At 39.3% G+C, this 16,699-nt stretch overlaps 1 protein-coding gene across 1 annotated transcript; it reads left to right on the top strand.

Moving 5' to 3' along the window:
- Positions 1-10,028: 10,028 nt before the first annotated feature.
- Positions 10,029-11,590, top strand: LOC131152879 (probable F-box protein At4g22030). The gene has a single exon (XM_058104813.1). It carries the CDS (start codon positions 10,109-10,111, stop codon positions 11,507-11,509), a length of 1,401 nt encoding a protein of 466 aa, XP_057960796.1. The 5' UTR covers positions 10,029-10,108; the 3' UTR covers positions 11,510-11,590.
- Positions 11,591-16,699: the final 5,109 nt, after the last annotated feature.

Below are 16,699 nucleotides of genomic sequence, written 5' to 3'. Positions count from 1 at the left end.
AGCAAGACCAATGGTGACTTGGTCAAGTAGACACCTCCCAAACATGATAAGTCTTGAATCCGGGGAGCAATATATTGAACTAAAAAATTAAGTCAATTAGAGTAACTTGAATTGTTTATAGCTCGGGGGATCAACAAATAGGGGTCTAATTAATTATTCTTTACTCCTTTGTTTTGGTAATTGTAGAGAATATCTCCTTTGTCTCGTGGGGAAAAGGGACCAAGTTTTACAATGTGGGAGGCTGATAGAGTAGTTGACCAATGGGCAAACTATGCTAGTTACATTTTTAATAGAGTGAGGAAGAAAAAATGGTGCATAACACTGTCAATTTGGATAGAAACTACCATGACATCTTTGACAAATCAAAAATAGCCTCGATCAAACTTCATGTTCCACTATGTATGCTTTGTTGACTAATCTTCTTTGAGCAACATGCATAGTTTAATTAGTTAGTTAAGTTATGACAATAGAGTGAACAAGGTATATATAAATATATATATATATATATATATATATATATATATATATATATATTTAAAGTGTTGAGATTTGCAAGAAAATCAAAACTTACCGTGCTTTGTTTGGAAGCATAGATTTTAGGTTTCGGATTTGAATTTACGTAAAATTTTCAAATTCTTAAGAAATGAAATTTTAATTACTCTTTTGGAGAGTTTTGTTAAGTTTAAAAAGAAGGTTCATTATTTTCTTCCTACCAAACAAGATCCCCTAGAGTTTATTTTGCATGCTTGCATAGAATTTCCCAAACTTTAAAAAAGAAGTGTCTATTTATATCTTATGCACACTCTTATTATTTTTTCAAATATATATGTGATACACAAATGATGTAATAATTATTAAGCAACTATTGAAAAGTAGTTGATAGCTCGATCATATTATAGAGTTGCATGTAAAAATAAGCTCTTTTTTTTTTTTTTTGGTAAAAGAAGGCGGCACCTCCTAAATTTTATTAGAAAATCCCTCACTTATGGCGGAGGAAAACCGTGGTTATAATTTTGAGACTTTGGGACAATAAAAACAAATTTCCAAGATCCTAAAACTAACTTAACCAACATAAACCAAACACCAGCAACCAAAAAATTAAGAAACTAAACGACTAAAAGTGAATTAACACAAAACATCATGAGCGCAAAGAAGGAAAACCCAACAAATCCAATCGAATCATTCCCCTGACTTGCTGAGGAAGATCATCTTGGCAACTACATGATCGAGAAATACCAGATTCACCCTGTTTGGCAAAGAAATCTGCACTTTTATTCGCCTCCCTGTAAACATATTCCACTTTGAACTGTATGCCTCTTAATGCTAGCATAAGTTCTTCCCACAAATCCCATAAGTTCCAAACAGAGCACTTCCTAGAATTTATCCATTGAACCAACAAAGTAGAGTCACATGCAATCTCCACTTGATCAAATCCGAGATCTTTGCACAGATTAATTCCTAAAATAATCGCCTTCAATTCAGCCATGTTATTTGTTCCATAACCCAATAATGAGGAAAAAGCTGCTTTAAATAAACCTTTTTCATCTCTTATCACGCCTCCACCACCATAATTCCCTGGGTTACCTCTACAGCTCCCATCCACATTCATCTTAACCCAACCTATCCCAAGTTTACACCATCTGACTACACGAGGGAGACGAACCCCCACATTTTTTACTTGAATATCCAAAGCACAAAGGACTGCAATATCCGTGCAAGAAGCAGGTACACATTTATTCAACTTGTATGAAATGGATCTCAGCCAATATTTAATATCAAGCCACACAGTTCTCACCGAATCATGAATTGATTCCATCCTGGCTCTACATCGATGAGTCTAGAGTCTCCAAATGATGAGACTAAGTATAAGACCTACCAAAATGCCTAATTGTGAGGCTCGTCTTGCACAACAAAACCAGACATTAACTCTCCCTTTCCAAGTACTTGTTGCCATACAACTAACACCCAACGTCACTGCTGCTTTTTTCCAAACCTCCTGAGCAAAAGATCCGGTGCAAAACACATGGTCTAGAGATTCAATCTTGGCATTTGAACAACAATCACATCGAGATGCCATCTGGACACCTACTTCTTTAATACGAGTATCAACCAGAAGACAAGCGAACCAAGACTTCCACATACAAATTGACACCCTTTTGGCAACATAGGATGCCAGATCCATTTTGCAACTAAGAATTCCTCTTTATGCTCCCTTATAATTTCCCAAGCACTTGCCGTGGTGAATTTTCCATATGTTGAAGGTTCCCAAATTACTGTATCAAGACCCTCCTTGCAAGAAATAGCAGAGTTCATTACTTCCTCAGCCTGATCTTCACCCAACAGTTCCACTAATAAATCAACATTCCACTCATCTCTATCCCAACAATCTCGAGTTCGAAGCTTATGGTTACTGATTTCCTGAACCTTAGCACAAAGGGGTCCGGAGGCTAACCAACGATCAAACCAGAAAGAAGCCGACCCTTCTTTAATTCGAACACGGACATGCTCTAAAACTTCAGGAATCACACGAACAATCGATCTCCAAAATCTGGTTCCTTTCTCTAGTTTCATTTCTCTCAAGTGGTGTTCCTTATACAAATACTTGGCTTTAAAGAATTGAGTCCACAGATTATCCATAATTAACAATCTCCACACAAACTTCATATGCAATGATTTTTTTATCTCCTCCAAATCCCTAACACCCAAGCCGCCCTCACAAACAGGCTTACAAATATTAGACCAGGAACACCAATTCCTTTTCCTTTTATCATTTACTCCACTCCAAAAAAATTTTGATAACATAGAATTTATCTTTTTGAAGACATTAGTAGGAATGTCCAATACCGCCAATTGATGAACCGCCATTGATGATAATACATGCTTAAGCAAAAATTAGGTGGCCCCCTTGAGAAAAAAGCTTAAATTTTCAACCCGCTATCTTTTTCCTCAATTTATCAACTAGGGGCTCTAAAATACAGGCCGTAAGCCGACCCGATACCAAAGGAACACCCAAATATGTAGCAGGAAAACAGAGATCTCTTCCTAACAAAAGTAATTCTCTTTGACAAAAAAATACTTGACTTTTCTTTATTTATCAATTGACCAGACCAATCCTCATACTTCTTCAAATTCTTAATAAGCATTCGAATGGAACTTCTCTTGCGATTAGCAAAAATAAGAATGTCATCCGCATAGAGAAGGTGACATACCAAAGGCACCCCATGAGGATGATAGTAAGCCCCTATCTTATTCTCCATAAAATTTTTCTTTAGAAGTCGAGAGAGAACTTCCTGAGAAGTCGATAAGGAATGTCAGGATTGGATTTCACATTCGAATGAACCTCGTCGTCGTGAGAAAGTCTGTTTTTTTTTTTTTTTTGGGTGGCGACTAAAACCCTAGCTCTCGCGACGACTACGAAGGGACTCCCAGCCCTCATGACGATGGTGACTTAGTGCCGTTCGGGGTTTTGCAGAGGAGACTCAGATGGCAGTCTGTGTCGTCTTCCGGGATTTGTAGAGGAGAAGCTCTCGCGATAACAGTGTTGAGTTTCGGGAAGTAAGGGATCCTTTTTCGGGGATTTGCAGAGGCGAATCAAACGGCGGTCTGTGGCGTTTTTGGGACTTGCAGAGGAGAGTTTCTCGTGACGAAGGGGCGAGACGACGACGAGTTCGGGAACTCTAAATCTCGCGACGAAGGCAGCGGGATCCCCAGCCCTCGCGACGACGGCGACTCGGTGCTATTCGGGGTTTCATAGAGGAGATTCAGAGGGCGATCTGTGTTGTTTCTAGGATTTGTAGACTGCCTCTCTCCCGCTCCACATCCTCAGCCTCCTCTTGTTTGTGAGCATTTCGCTAGAGAGAAGAGTCACCGGCTGCAACCACGGTCACCCACTTCGTGACCTGCTGGGTTTCTTGGACTTTGAATTCGGCAAGCCATTCTTCTACCGGTACTTTGAAACATCCTTAATCAGGTATGTCTCTCTTCAATTTTCGTTGAAGGAAGACGCCTACAATCTAGGATTCAATGGCGGCGCCTGCCGGCCCTTTGGGGGATCCTCCACCAGTGGGGTCTCTTTCAAAAGGTGGTTCAGGAACTTTATCGTATGCCCATGTAGTTTCAGGTTCTCATGCTGTTAAACCGTTGTCTTCCTCTTTCAAACTTGCCATGAGATATCCAGTTGATGTTAATGGAGATATTGGTTTTATATTCTCGAAGGCTGAGATAAACAAAGTGGCGGAAGATTTTAGGTTTGCACTTGTTTTGAAATTTTTGTGATCTAGACCATCCATTGATGTTATCTGTTTGAATATCATAAAGTCGTGGGGCCTTTCGGAGATCCCTTCTGTTAGTTTCATGGATGATTTTCATGTACTGGTTCAAATGAAGAATGAACGAGATTTTCTTCATGGATGGTCTCGTGAAGGAAGGATTTTGGCTGGATTTCCATTTCGTCTTTTTCGATGGACAAAGGATTTCAACCTAAAGCAGGAACCATCCTTGGCCCCTCAATGGTTATTTCTCCCTGGTCTTCCGATGCACATGTACAGACCCGATTGCTTACAAATTCTAGCCACGAGTTTTGGTTGATACCTGAGAACTGACAATGCTACGCTTAATCGAACTAGGGCTACAGGTGCGAGAATGTGCATGGAGGTGGATTTATTGGTAGATCAAGTGGATGTTTTCCCGATTGTTGTTTCTGCAAATCAAAAAATTTGGCAAGAAGTGAGATACGAAAAGCAAGGATTTTATTGTGAGAAATGTCATAGACAGGGGCATTCAAAGGTGGTATGCCGAGGGGGTGAAAGGAAACAAAAAAATGGGGATGGAGGTAAGGATACGGAATATGGTAGACAAGTAAATCGACAAGAAGTTTGGCATGTGAAGAAATTGGATAAAGGGAAGGAAGTTCAGAGAGAATTGATAGGTCCATGCATTATCGAAGAACCTGTAGAGGGGGCTCAGGTTCAAGAGGGTGCAACGACATCACAAATTTTCCCAGTGGTTGAGACAGTACCGCAACGTGAGATGGAAGAGAGGGAGTTTGTTCCTGAAGATCCGAGGCCTGAAGTGGAGACTTTGTAGTGAAATATAAATCAGTATGAGATTGTGCAGAGGGAAGAGAGTGTTGAACCAGTCTTGGGTGCTCCTGACGCTGATATTTTGATAGTGGAAAATGGCATAGTAGTGCGTGATCAGTTGATGACATCTAATAATATGGTTACAGAAATTTTGGAACAAGAGTGTACCTTCATGACCAGGTGTGTCCCACATAATTGTGAATCAGATAGGGAGGTGGAGACAAATAATTTAGAAAAACTCCCTTTGGAAAAAGGCTTTTGTTCGGATGATGATTTACATGTCCCGATTGTTAAGTTGAAGGATATTAATGGGCAAAGTGAGAAGAAGTCTCAACGGGTTATTACCCGTCCAAAGAAACTTGATTTATGATTAATACAATTCTAGTGTGGAACGTGTGGGGTTTAGGCACGTCAAAAAATCATTTACATAAGTTAATGAGGAATTTTTCGCCTTCTATTTTGGTTCTTTCAGAGCCATTTTCTGATGAAAGTCTGATGTCGCAATGGACTGATTTTCTAAATTTTCTGAATTTTTGTGCGAATGCTTCAGTGGGGGGTAAAATTTGGATATTTTGGGAAAAGGTGCACTTTGAGTTACAACATACGTTTGATCAAGCTATTTCGGGTATTTTTAGTTTTGTGGACCATATTTTCTTGGCTTCTTTTGTTTATGCTAAATGTCGTCAAACAGATCGTCGGGGACTTTGGAATGATTTGGAGTTTGTAAAGAGGGATGATTTCCCTTGGTTAGTGGCGGGAGATTTTAATATTATCCGTTTAGATTCAGAATGTATTGGTGGTCATATGAGGTCGTTATCGGCTATGGAGGAATTTAACAATTGCTTGGACAACTGTGGTCTTATGGATTTGGTTGGTACTGGAAACAACATGTCTTGGTGTAATGGTCACAGTGGTAATTCTTGGAGTTGGGCAAAACTGGATAGGGTGCTCTATAATTCAAATCTTCTCCAAGTTTTTCCAAATATTTATTTTGAGTATGGAAAGAGGAGGACTTCAAATCATAACCCATTGATTATTCGATTTCATAGAAATCTGCATCGGCATGGTCCTTCTCCCTTCAGGTATCAGAATATGTGGAGCACGCGCGAGTCTTTTAAGTCTTGCGTGGAGGAAGCCTGGAGGGAGGAGTCTCATGGTTCGGGTTTAGTTAGACTTGCTGGTAAATTGAAACATACGAAAGTTGCAATTCGAAACTAGAACAAACAGGTTTTTGGACATGTACAACATAACATTAAAAAATTGGAGGAAAGTATGGAGGCTCTAGAGGCTCAACTTTAGGAAGGGTATTCGCTTGAATTGGAGGAAGATTTTTTCCTTACTAAACTCGAGCTGGAAGCATGGGAAAAGAGGGAGGAGATTCGTATTTCTCAGTTAGCCAAAAAGAAATGGTTGGAGGCAGGAGATAACAATACAAAGTTCTTTCATGCTTTTGTGAACCGAAGGAGGAAGAAGACTATGATTCATTCATTGAAACTTCCAAATGGAGAAGTGTTGGATTCTATAGAAGTTGTTCATAAGGGTGCAGTAAGGTATTTTCAAACGTTCTTAACAGGTATAGGACCCAATCGAACAGCTAACCTTGTTGATATAATATCTCCTATGGTTTCTGAAGAGGAGAATATTGATCTTTGTCATGAACCGTCTGAGGTGGAGATAAGGGATGCTATTCTTTCTATCCCGAGAAATAGTAGCCCAGGTCCGGATGGTTTTGGCTCGGCTTTTTTCCAGGATTGCTGGGATATTGTAAAATAAGACGTGATCGATGCAGCTAGAGATTTTTTTGCTAGGTCCCCTTTTCCTAGATTTTATTCTGCATCTTACATTGTTCTAATCCCAAAAGTTCAGAATCCTCAGAGTTTTGGCAAGTTTAGGCCTATTAGTCTTTGTAGTGTTATCTACAAAAATTTTTCAAAAATTATTGTTGCAAGGATGATAGGTTTATTGTCTGCTTTGATTTCTATGGAACAGGGAGCTTTCATTCATAGTAGAAGTATATTTGAAAATATTTCTTTGGCTCAAGAAATGGTTCATTCTCTGCATAAGAAGTCTAATGGTGGAAATGTAATGATCAAAGTGGACATGGTTAAGGCATATGGTAGAGTCGATTGAGATTTTTTTAATTTGGTTTTGGAAAGCTTTGGTTTCTCTCGAAGATTCTGTGGTTTAGTAGCGGAATGTGTTTCCTCTCCTTGGTTCTCCATTATGATGAATGACACTTATAAAGGGTTCTTTAAACCTTCTCGAGGGCTTCGCCAAGGAGATCATTTATGTAAAAATAAGCTCATTTTAACAATAACTAGACAAACTATTCTAGAAAAGTGAAAATATTTTTGTAACATATGCAGTTTGGACACCAAAATTTGCTCATAAGATACATAAACCAATTTGATCAGTACTTATTTCGCACCATATAAAGGGGCTTGCTTTGCTTAATTAATATACCTTACAAGCACCTCTCTCTCTCTCTCTCTCTCTCTCTCTCTTGCACGTCACACATGTAATGTCGATTCATCCTAATTTCATATCATCTATGGAAAAATATTTATGTGATTTACTAGTTTGGGGAAGAATTCATCTTGATATTAGTGACTCGACTTAAGTATTTTACATTAATCATCTACCATGAAAAATACCTCGTTCTTGTATTTGGGAGTTTGGATTTGAACCGAATACTATATCAAAATACATTGAATTTCATCTAAACCCATATAAATTCAGATTTAAGGTCTAAACTTCATGCTTCTAAACACTACCTAAGTCTTCCAAATGAGTAATCCTATATTTAAAAGCACGCACTCATGCATATGCATGTAATCAATTAATTTTACATAAATTATGAAAGGAATAGCTATAATGATTCGATTCAAACATATTGAATGAATTATATAGCATGAAAAACACACCCTACTCCCCCTAAGTGCTCCTATTAATTGGGAATATATATATATATATATATATATATATATATATATATATATATATATAATTGGCATTTTGAAACATCATCATTATTTTAATAACACCTTAAAGTCATGCATCGCACAAGGTTTTTTTTATTTATTTATTTAGAAAAGCTCATGTGACGTGCATGAAGGTATTAATATATTATTTTTAATATTCTAGGTTTTCATTGAGAAAATCTCACGTGAATGAATAGGAATAAGTATATTATTATTACATACTTTATATATTATTTAGTATAAATCATAAAATTACAAAAATAAACCATTGATTAATTAAGCTTTACGGTGCATGCTTTAATTTGAGCTTCTTATCCTATTTACACATGAAAAGTATCACCTAAGGACACTTCAAAAACTAGAGGTAAGGAATTTTATGTTATAAATTTGAAATTTTGATATTGATTGAGAGACGGCTGATAGAGGTGTGAACCGAGTGGGAGATGCATGGACTATATATTTGTTTGTGTCACAATATAGTGGATTAATTGACTGTGCAAAGGAGCTCAAGTATCATATATATATTTTATTTTAAATTCTTCCGTTGATAGGTCTCAAAGGTGGTATAAGCGATAAACTCAAGATTCTTCTGATTAAAATATCAGAATTCGAGTTTTTTGGTTTTGACTTTTTTGCAGACAGGATACAAATCAATGGATTATCTACTACTACATTGTGATTTTAGTAGAATCATTTGGGTGCCTCAATTTTTTGGACATTAAATCTTCAATGGGTAATGTCAAGACCAATTTTGGATATGCTTTTAAGATGAAGCCCCTCAATGCTGAAGGGTAATCACAGAAGATTAAGATTGTCTGTACCAGTAGCAATTACATCAGAGATTTGGCGAGAATGAAACCATATACTTTACCATGATGATTCTAATTCCGCTTCTCTTGTTTTCAGTAAGGCCTGGAATGATTTGTTTAATTAATTGGTGTCAAGCCTGCATAAAGTTCCATCTACTCAATGAGCCTGAATTTCTGCAGCATTATATTGTAGTGCTATTGCAGTATAAATATACAAATCCTCCGTACCTCCCTGACTAGTTCTCAAGCCTCTAGCTAATTGATTACCAGTCTTTTTCGTTGAATAAATTTATCTTTACCATTTTTTTTTTCTTAAAAAAATGTTATACACAAATTTAAGTTATAATTATATAATCATTAAACCTGTAATATTTTATCATGGGTAAGGCCAAAATTTATATATATATATATATGTCTTAAATTCATCTAACTCAAAAATTTCTATCTTTTATCTTTCTCACCTTCATTTCGATGTTACATCTTTTCTAATTTTAATTTTTTATTTCTTATTCACTCTTGTATAACTTGTATACTTGAATAAGTTTTTTTATCATTTTAACACACAAAAAAAAAAAAAACTTAGGTGAAAGGGTTAAAGTGTAGATGCAGAGTTATTTTAGTAAAGGAGGTATGATACCTTTATATATATATTTCTCCATTTATAATTTTTATAAAAAAAAATTATGTTTAGAAAAGATTTTAGATATTAGATTTGAATAAAATGTAATAGAAAATTATATTCAAATTTGTCTATTAAAATTAAAATATTGACGTGACAAAATTTTAATGGGGTTGGCACCAGCAAAAGGCACTAATCATGCCAAGTGTGTATACACACGCGTGTGTGTGTGTGTATATATTTATAGACGTATGTGTGGACAGATGGAGGGGAAATACGCCATAGCCTAGGGCACTGTTCATGCTGTAGCTATTGTGCATGGAGTTGGCTGTTTCAAAGGTTTTACTGGGTATATATATTCTTGGGTTGAAAGTCAATGAGAGGTGTAGGGGCTTAGTAAAACTCATACCATTCTCAATCAATGCTCAAATTTTGAAGCAGCCAAATCGGGGGGCGAACCCATTCAAACCTTTGACAACGAGTTATCCATAAGATGTATATATATATATACCAAACTCCCTCAGCTCTTCGTATGAAGTACAAACCCCACAACACCAGAACAAAAAACCAAAAGAAAACCCTTCAAACATACATACAATAGCTGGCCAGAGCTTAGCAATGGCAGCAACCCTTCAAGTTTCCAGCAGCATCTTGTATAATATATGCCAGAGAGAAACTACCAGAGCTTCTATCCATATCCCCAGAATTCGCCTTCCAAAGCTCCCTCAAAGGGTTTTGAAAGAAGAAGTGATGAAACAGCTGCTGCCGTCTTCTGCATATGGTCAAAATAATTATAGAAGCACTGCCACTGCTACGCCCTCCACCACCACTACTACTTACATAGACAAAAACCCTGATTCTCTCATCAACAGTACCTTCCTCTCTAATTCAATTAACGGTCATGATCATGACGATCAGGCAAATAATCATGACTCGAACTCAGTGGCGGCCGTTAAGCAGCTTTACGCGATCATGGAGGGTGTGGCGGATAGGATAGAGATGCACAAGAACGTTGGCGAACAACGAGATAACTGGAACCACCTCCTCTTAACCTCCATAAACGGAATGACCCTGACTGCGGCTACCATGGCGGGGATCGCCATTGCAGCCTCCGGTGGTGGTGCAGCTCTAGGGTCTCTTACGGCTCTCAAGTTCACATCCACCCTAATGTTTGCGGCCGCCACGGGGCTCATGGTGGTGGTGAACAAGATCCAGCCTTCTCAGCTAGCCGAAGAACAGCGAAACGCAGCCAGGTTGTTCAAGATTCTCCATTCCGAGATTCAAAGCACGGTGTCTCTTCTTCTTCGCGGCGGTCCGATGGCTTCGGATGCTGCAGAAGAGGCTATTGAGAAAGTTATGGCGCTCGATAAGGCCTACCCGCTCCCCCTCCTTGGAGCGATGCTCGAGAAGTTTCCCGCCACCGTGGAGCCCGCGGTGTGGTGGCCTCGGCGGCGAGAGCCCCTCAGGAGGAGGACAGGAGGGCTTTACGAAAAAGTGAACGGAAATGGGTGGAATGAGGAATTGGAAGAGGAAATGAAGGTGGTTCTTAGGGTTTTGAAGAGGAAGGATAGTGAAGCTTACTTGAGGTTGAGCAAAACAACCTTGAAGGTTAACAAGGTCTTGGCCATTTCGGGTCCTTTGCTAACCAGCATCGCGGCGGTTGGGTCTGTTTACGCCGGATCTGCTTCGGGACTTGGCTTGTGGGCGGCAGCGGTTGGAGTTGTGGCGGGAGCTCTGGCAAGCGTGGTGAACACGTTGGAGCACGGCGGGCAAGTGGGGATGGTGTTTGAGATGTACAGGAGCAATGCAGGGTTTTTCAGGCTAATGGAGGAGTGTATAGAGTTAAATGTGGAGGAAGGAGATGTGGAGAGGAGAGAGAATGGGGAAGTGTTTGAAGTGAAGGTGGCTATGCAGCTGGGGAGGAGCTTATCGGAGATCCGGCAGCTTGCGGCATCTGCTGCCACTTCATCATCTGAAAATGAGGAAGCCATTGAAGAGTCTGCAAGCAAGCTGTTTTGAGTTTTTTTGTGGGGATTCGTATCCTTATATTATCAATTCATTGTTTTGTTAATATATGCAAATGGTGTATTTTTTCATGAACATAAATGGAATGTAAATGACTTCATTAATGTGTTTACACACTAATCTATCAATTATATAATTAAACTGCCAATGGTTAGAACATACATACATTGGTTCACCCTGCATTTCTCTCCTAAATTAATTGCTTTGTGTTTTCTCTTTAAACAATTCTATGAAAGTTTCAGTTCTATAATTATAATCCAATTAAGCAACAAGCTATTAATTAATTAAGCTGTCAATAATACTAAATTGTTGTGAATAAACTCGGATTTTGCACAACAGAAATTAAACGTAACAACCAATGAAAAACAAATATGGAACACACATGCAGTATATATGAAAACAAGAACGTACAACAACCCAAAAATTTACATGGTTTGGTAATGCCTACATCCACGAGAGTAATCGGCAAAGGTTTTCACTATGAGAATGTTAAAGAACACAATACAATACAATAAACAAGGATCTCCCGGCCCTCACAAAGTACACTCAAACAAGTGTGTAAATAAAGTTCTCTTTGGAGGTTTCCCTCCCAAAACCCAACCAATACTACAAAAAAATTGATTTTTAGTGACGAAAGTATGTTGAAATAGTAAACTTGACTGGAGATGGCCGGCAGCCCACCGCTGTTGATTTTTTTGGAGTTAGTAGGCAACTACTCCACCTACCAGCCCAACTCCGTTGAAGATTTATTCCCACAATTGTTGATTATTTGATTTACAATTTGCTATAAATAGGTGTGTGTATATAATGTATTATATGTGGTATTAAGAAAGTAATAGCCAGTGAACGAGTGTTTTAATTCCTCTGTAACTCAGTTTTGAAATAAATTGATAGTGTTTATCATGCAACTGTTTCTCATTGAGTTTCAATCACAACCAGTGATTGGGTGTTCATCTCCACCCATCAGTGGTATCAGAGCGTCCAGGTATGCTGAAATTTGCCAAATAGAGGCGAACAGAGGAGAAATTCAATTTTCTTCCTAGTTTAGAAGTTGCTCAAAATCCAAAATTGAGCCCACTATTGTAAATTCGCATCGAGACAATTCCAACGGTGAAAACCATGTCTCAAACGGACTTCGGAAGCCCCTACACGAGCTCCCACGGGCGCCAACGACGTCAACGTCAAAGGCATGCGTTGCACGCGTTGGCGATGACGCTGACTGCCAGTTGCATGCCCCTCACGCCCTCGCACGCGTCTTCCTCGCTCGGCTAACGTGATCCGACCCACGACCTGATTCGCGACCCGCTTTAGCAACCTGGCTTGATCAACTCGCGTTCAGCCGCCGACACACGGCACATGTAGAATCCGCCACGTGTCCTTAACGGTAACAATTAACGTCGTTATTATCCGTTAAGTCAAACCATTATTTTAAAAAAAAAATCGATTCAGAAGTTTTGGCTGGTTTAGTGATTTGTGGACCGGTTCTTTGCAACCCAAAACCGATTCCTAAGGTTTTTCGACCTTCTGAACACATTGGTGGCATCAAATTTTCCAAAATCAACCCCCATCTATCTGCTTTTATATATTAAATTCGATAGCTAGCGGTACTACACAAGCGGTCATTCTAAAGTTGACCCGGGAAAATTATGACAACTGGTCTATTCAAATGAGAGCCCTTCTAGGTGCTCAGGATGTCATGGACATCGTTGAAGATGGGTACAAAGAAAGCCCATTGAAAGAAGCCAAAGCAGCTATGTCCGATGCTCAGAGAAAGATCCTGCGAGCCGATCGAAAGAAGGATTGCAAGGTGAAATCCATAATCTACCAAGGCCTTGATGAGGCCACGTTCAAAATCATCGCCTCTTCCAAGACATCCAAAAAAGTTTGCAAACACGCAAAGATGCTGACAACGTAAAGAAAATTCGTCTTCAAACATTGCGAGGTGATTTCGAATCTCTAAAAATGAAATCTACTGAATCTATTGCCGACTACTATACATGAGTTATGGTAGTATCAAATCAATTGAGAAGAAATGGAGAGACTCTCAATGATGAGAGAATTTGTGAGAAAATTTTGCGATCTCTAGATCCAAAATATGATTATATAGCTGTGACCCTAGAAGAAACAAAAGATTTGGAAACAATGTCCGTAGAAAAACTTGTGGGCTCACTCCAAGCCCATGAGCAAAAAGTCAACAGAAGGAGTGATGATAAAGCACTGGAGCAAGCCCTCCAAATGAAGTTGCCCCTCACTGCAAATAGATACGATAAAGGGGGGACATCACAACAAGGAAGAGGATGAGGTCGAGGATCCTGTGAAAGAAATTATGGAAATTTTGACTCCAGAGGAGGTAGCAGAGGCGGAAAAGGTCCCACTAGAGAAGGATGCAATCAACAGAACTATGTCCCACGAGGCAAAGGACCAGGAAGAAGAGGAGGATACAATAATCGCCCGAACATAGACAAAAGAAACATTCAATGCTACAACTGTCATAAGTACGAACACTATAGCAATGAGTATTGGGGACAACAACAAGAAAAGGTTAGTGAGGAGGCTAACCTTGCCGAAACTAAACATGCAGATGGAGAGTCGTGAATGTTGATGGCACACAATTCAACTCCCCAGGACCAAAGTGTTTGGTACCTTGATTTTGAAGCCAGCAACCATGTGACTGGCAGAAAGAACTTATTCTTTGAACTTGATGAGAAAGTTTAGGGGGAGATCTCTTTTGGTGATAATTCTAAAATCCCAGTCCGAGGGAGAGGAGATGTTTTGATTAAACAGAATTCCGGAGATCATGCTTACATCTCCAACGTCTATTACGTGCCAGATATGAAGACTAACATACTTAGTCTCGGACAGCTCATGGAGAGAGGCTACTGAATTAGCCTTAGTGATAAACAGATGGTGAAAACAGATGCTCGAGGAAAGCTTGTTACTCGAGTACAAATGGAAAAGAATCAAATGTTTCCGCTCGCCATCCAATATGATACACCAAGGTGTTTGAGCACTATCATCAAAACTGGCTATGACATCTAAGGTATGGACATCTTAATTTTGAAAGTTTGAAATAGCTGGGAAGCAAGAAGATGGCGAAAGGCTTACCCAACATCCATCATCCAAATGTGATATGTGAAAGTTGTATTCTAAGCAAACAACACAAAAACAGCTTTGGAAAGCAAGCCGACTGGAGATCTACCATGCCGCTCCAGCTAGTACACACCGATGTGTGTGGTCCATTGAGACAATTTTCAAATGGACAGAATCGATACTTCCTCACCTTCATCAACGACTACAGTAGGAAGACTTGGGTCTACTTCCTGAAAAGGAAGTCAGAGGTGTTCGACAAGTTCAAAGAGTTCAAAACTCTTGTGGAGAAATAGAGGGGCTATCGCATCAAGTCACTCTGGTCAAATCAAGGAGGAGAGTACAAGGACGAAGCTTTCCTGGAATTCCTTAGGCAATAAGGGATTCAAAAACAGTTCACACCGACTTACACTTCCCAGTTAAACGGTGTAGCTGAAAGGAAGAACTGCACAATCCTTAACATGGCTAGAAACATGTTAAAGGATAAGAATGTGCCTAAGAGTTTTTGGGCAGAAGCAGTGTCATGTGCAGTCTATCTGCTCAATTAGTGTCCTACGAAGAGTCTTGATATAAAGACACCACATGAAGCCTAGAGTACTCACAAGCCCAGTGTGAGTCATCTTAGGGTGTTTGGCTCCATAGCCTACGCCAAGATCCCAGAAGCAAGAAGGATAAAGCTGGATGATAAAGGAGACAAGTGTATCCTTGTTAGATACTACGATAGCACCATAGGATATTGACTCTACAATCCCATCAAAAAGAAATTCATTCATAGCAGGGATGTCATTTTTGAAGAAAATAAATCCTGGAAATGGGACCAGGCTAAATGTTCCAAAGATGCGGAATTGACACTTGAAGGAGAAGAACCTACACAGACAAGAGAAGTAGTTATCGAGTCACAAGTTTCTGAGTTGCAAACACCTCCACATGGTTCACCACAGAGGAATGAAGCTTTATCACCAATAGAGCGTGAAATCTCAGACATGAGACCTAGAGGAGCTCGAAATCTAGTTGACCTACTGTATGAAACTACAAAACCAATAGAAGAGTATGTTACTCTATACTCTCTGTTGTTGACCAGCAACCCGGTTAGCTTCGAGGAAGCTAACGAAGAAGAAAAATAGAGAAAAGCGATGGATGAGGAGATTCAATCCATCAAGAAGAACAAGACTTGGGAGTTGACAAATCTCCCAAAGGGCCGCAAAACTATTGGTGTAAAATGGGTCTACAAGACCAAAAAGAATGCTCAAGGAGAAGTTCAGAGATACAAAGTAAGACTTGTTGGCAAAAGCTACAAGCAGAAATAAGGGATTGATTATGGAGAAATCTTTGCCCCGATTACCAGGCTTGAAACAATCAGACTACTAATTTCACTATCAGCAAAAAATGGATCGAAGATTTACCAGTTGGACGTGAAATCAACATTTCTGAACGGTTTTCTAGAAGAAGAGATCTATATCGATCAACCACCTGGATATGTGAAGAAGGGAAAAGAAGATAAAGTGTACAAGTTGAAGAAATCACTCTATAGCTTGAAGCAGACACCTCGTGCATGGAACATGAGCATTGATGACTACTTCTAGAAGAATGGATTTGAGAAGTGTCCCTATGAGCATGCGTTATACATGAAGATGGAGACAGATGGAAGCATGCTAATTGTCTGCCTATATGTTGATGATCTTAACTTCACTAGTAAAAATCCAGAGATGTTTGCCGCTTTCAAGAGGAGCATGGTCAAAGAATTCGAAATGACGGATATTGGGCAGATGGCTCATTTCCTTAGCATAGAAATTGTGCAAAGCAAGAAAGGAATCTTCATCTCCCAGAGCTAGTATGCAAAAGAAGTACTAAAGAAGTTTGGGATGGACAAATGCAACCCTGTGACAACTTTGGTTGAAACAAGATTGGAGTTAAGAAAGAATGAGCAAGGAGATATTGACCCCACGTACTTCAAGAGTTTGGTTGGAAGCTTGAGGTATTTGACGTGCACTAGACCAGATATACTCTATGGAGTTGGACTTGTCAGCAGGTACATGAAGACTCCTGACCAGTCGCACCTGAATGCAGCGAAAAGGATACTCCGATATGTCAAGGGTA

The sequence above is a fragment of the Malania oleifera genome, chromosome 4, assembly GCF_029873635.1.
Source record: "Malania oleifera isolate guangnan ecotype guangnan chromosome 4, ASM2987363v1, whole genome shotgun sequence".
NCBI classification, from domain to species: Eukaryota; Viridiplantae; Streptophyta; class Magnoliopsida; order Santalales; family Ximeniaceae; genus Malania; species Malania oleifera.
This window is presented reverse-complemented; position numbering and strand designations above follow the sequence as displayed.

Excerpts from the sequence above, each read along its gene's own strand:
- LOC131152879 (XM_058104813.1), top strand. The coding sequence starts at position 10,109 with ATGGCAGCAACCCTTCAAGTTTCCAGCAGCATCTTGTATAATATATGC.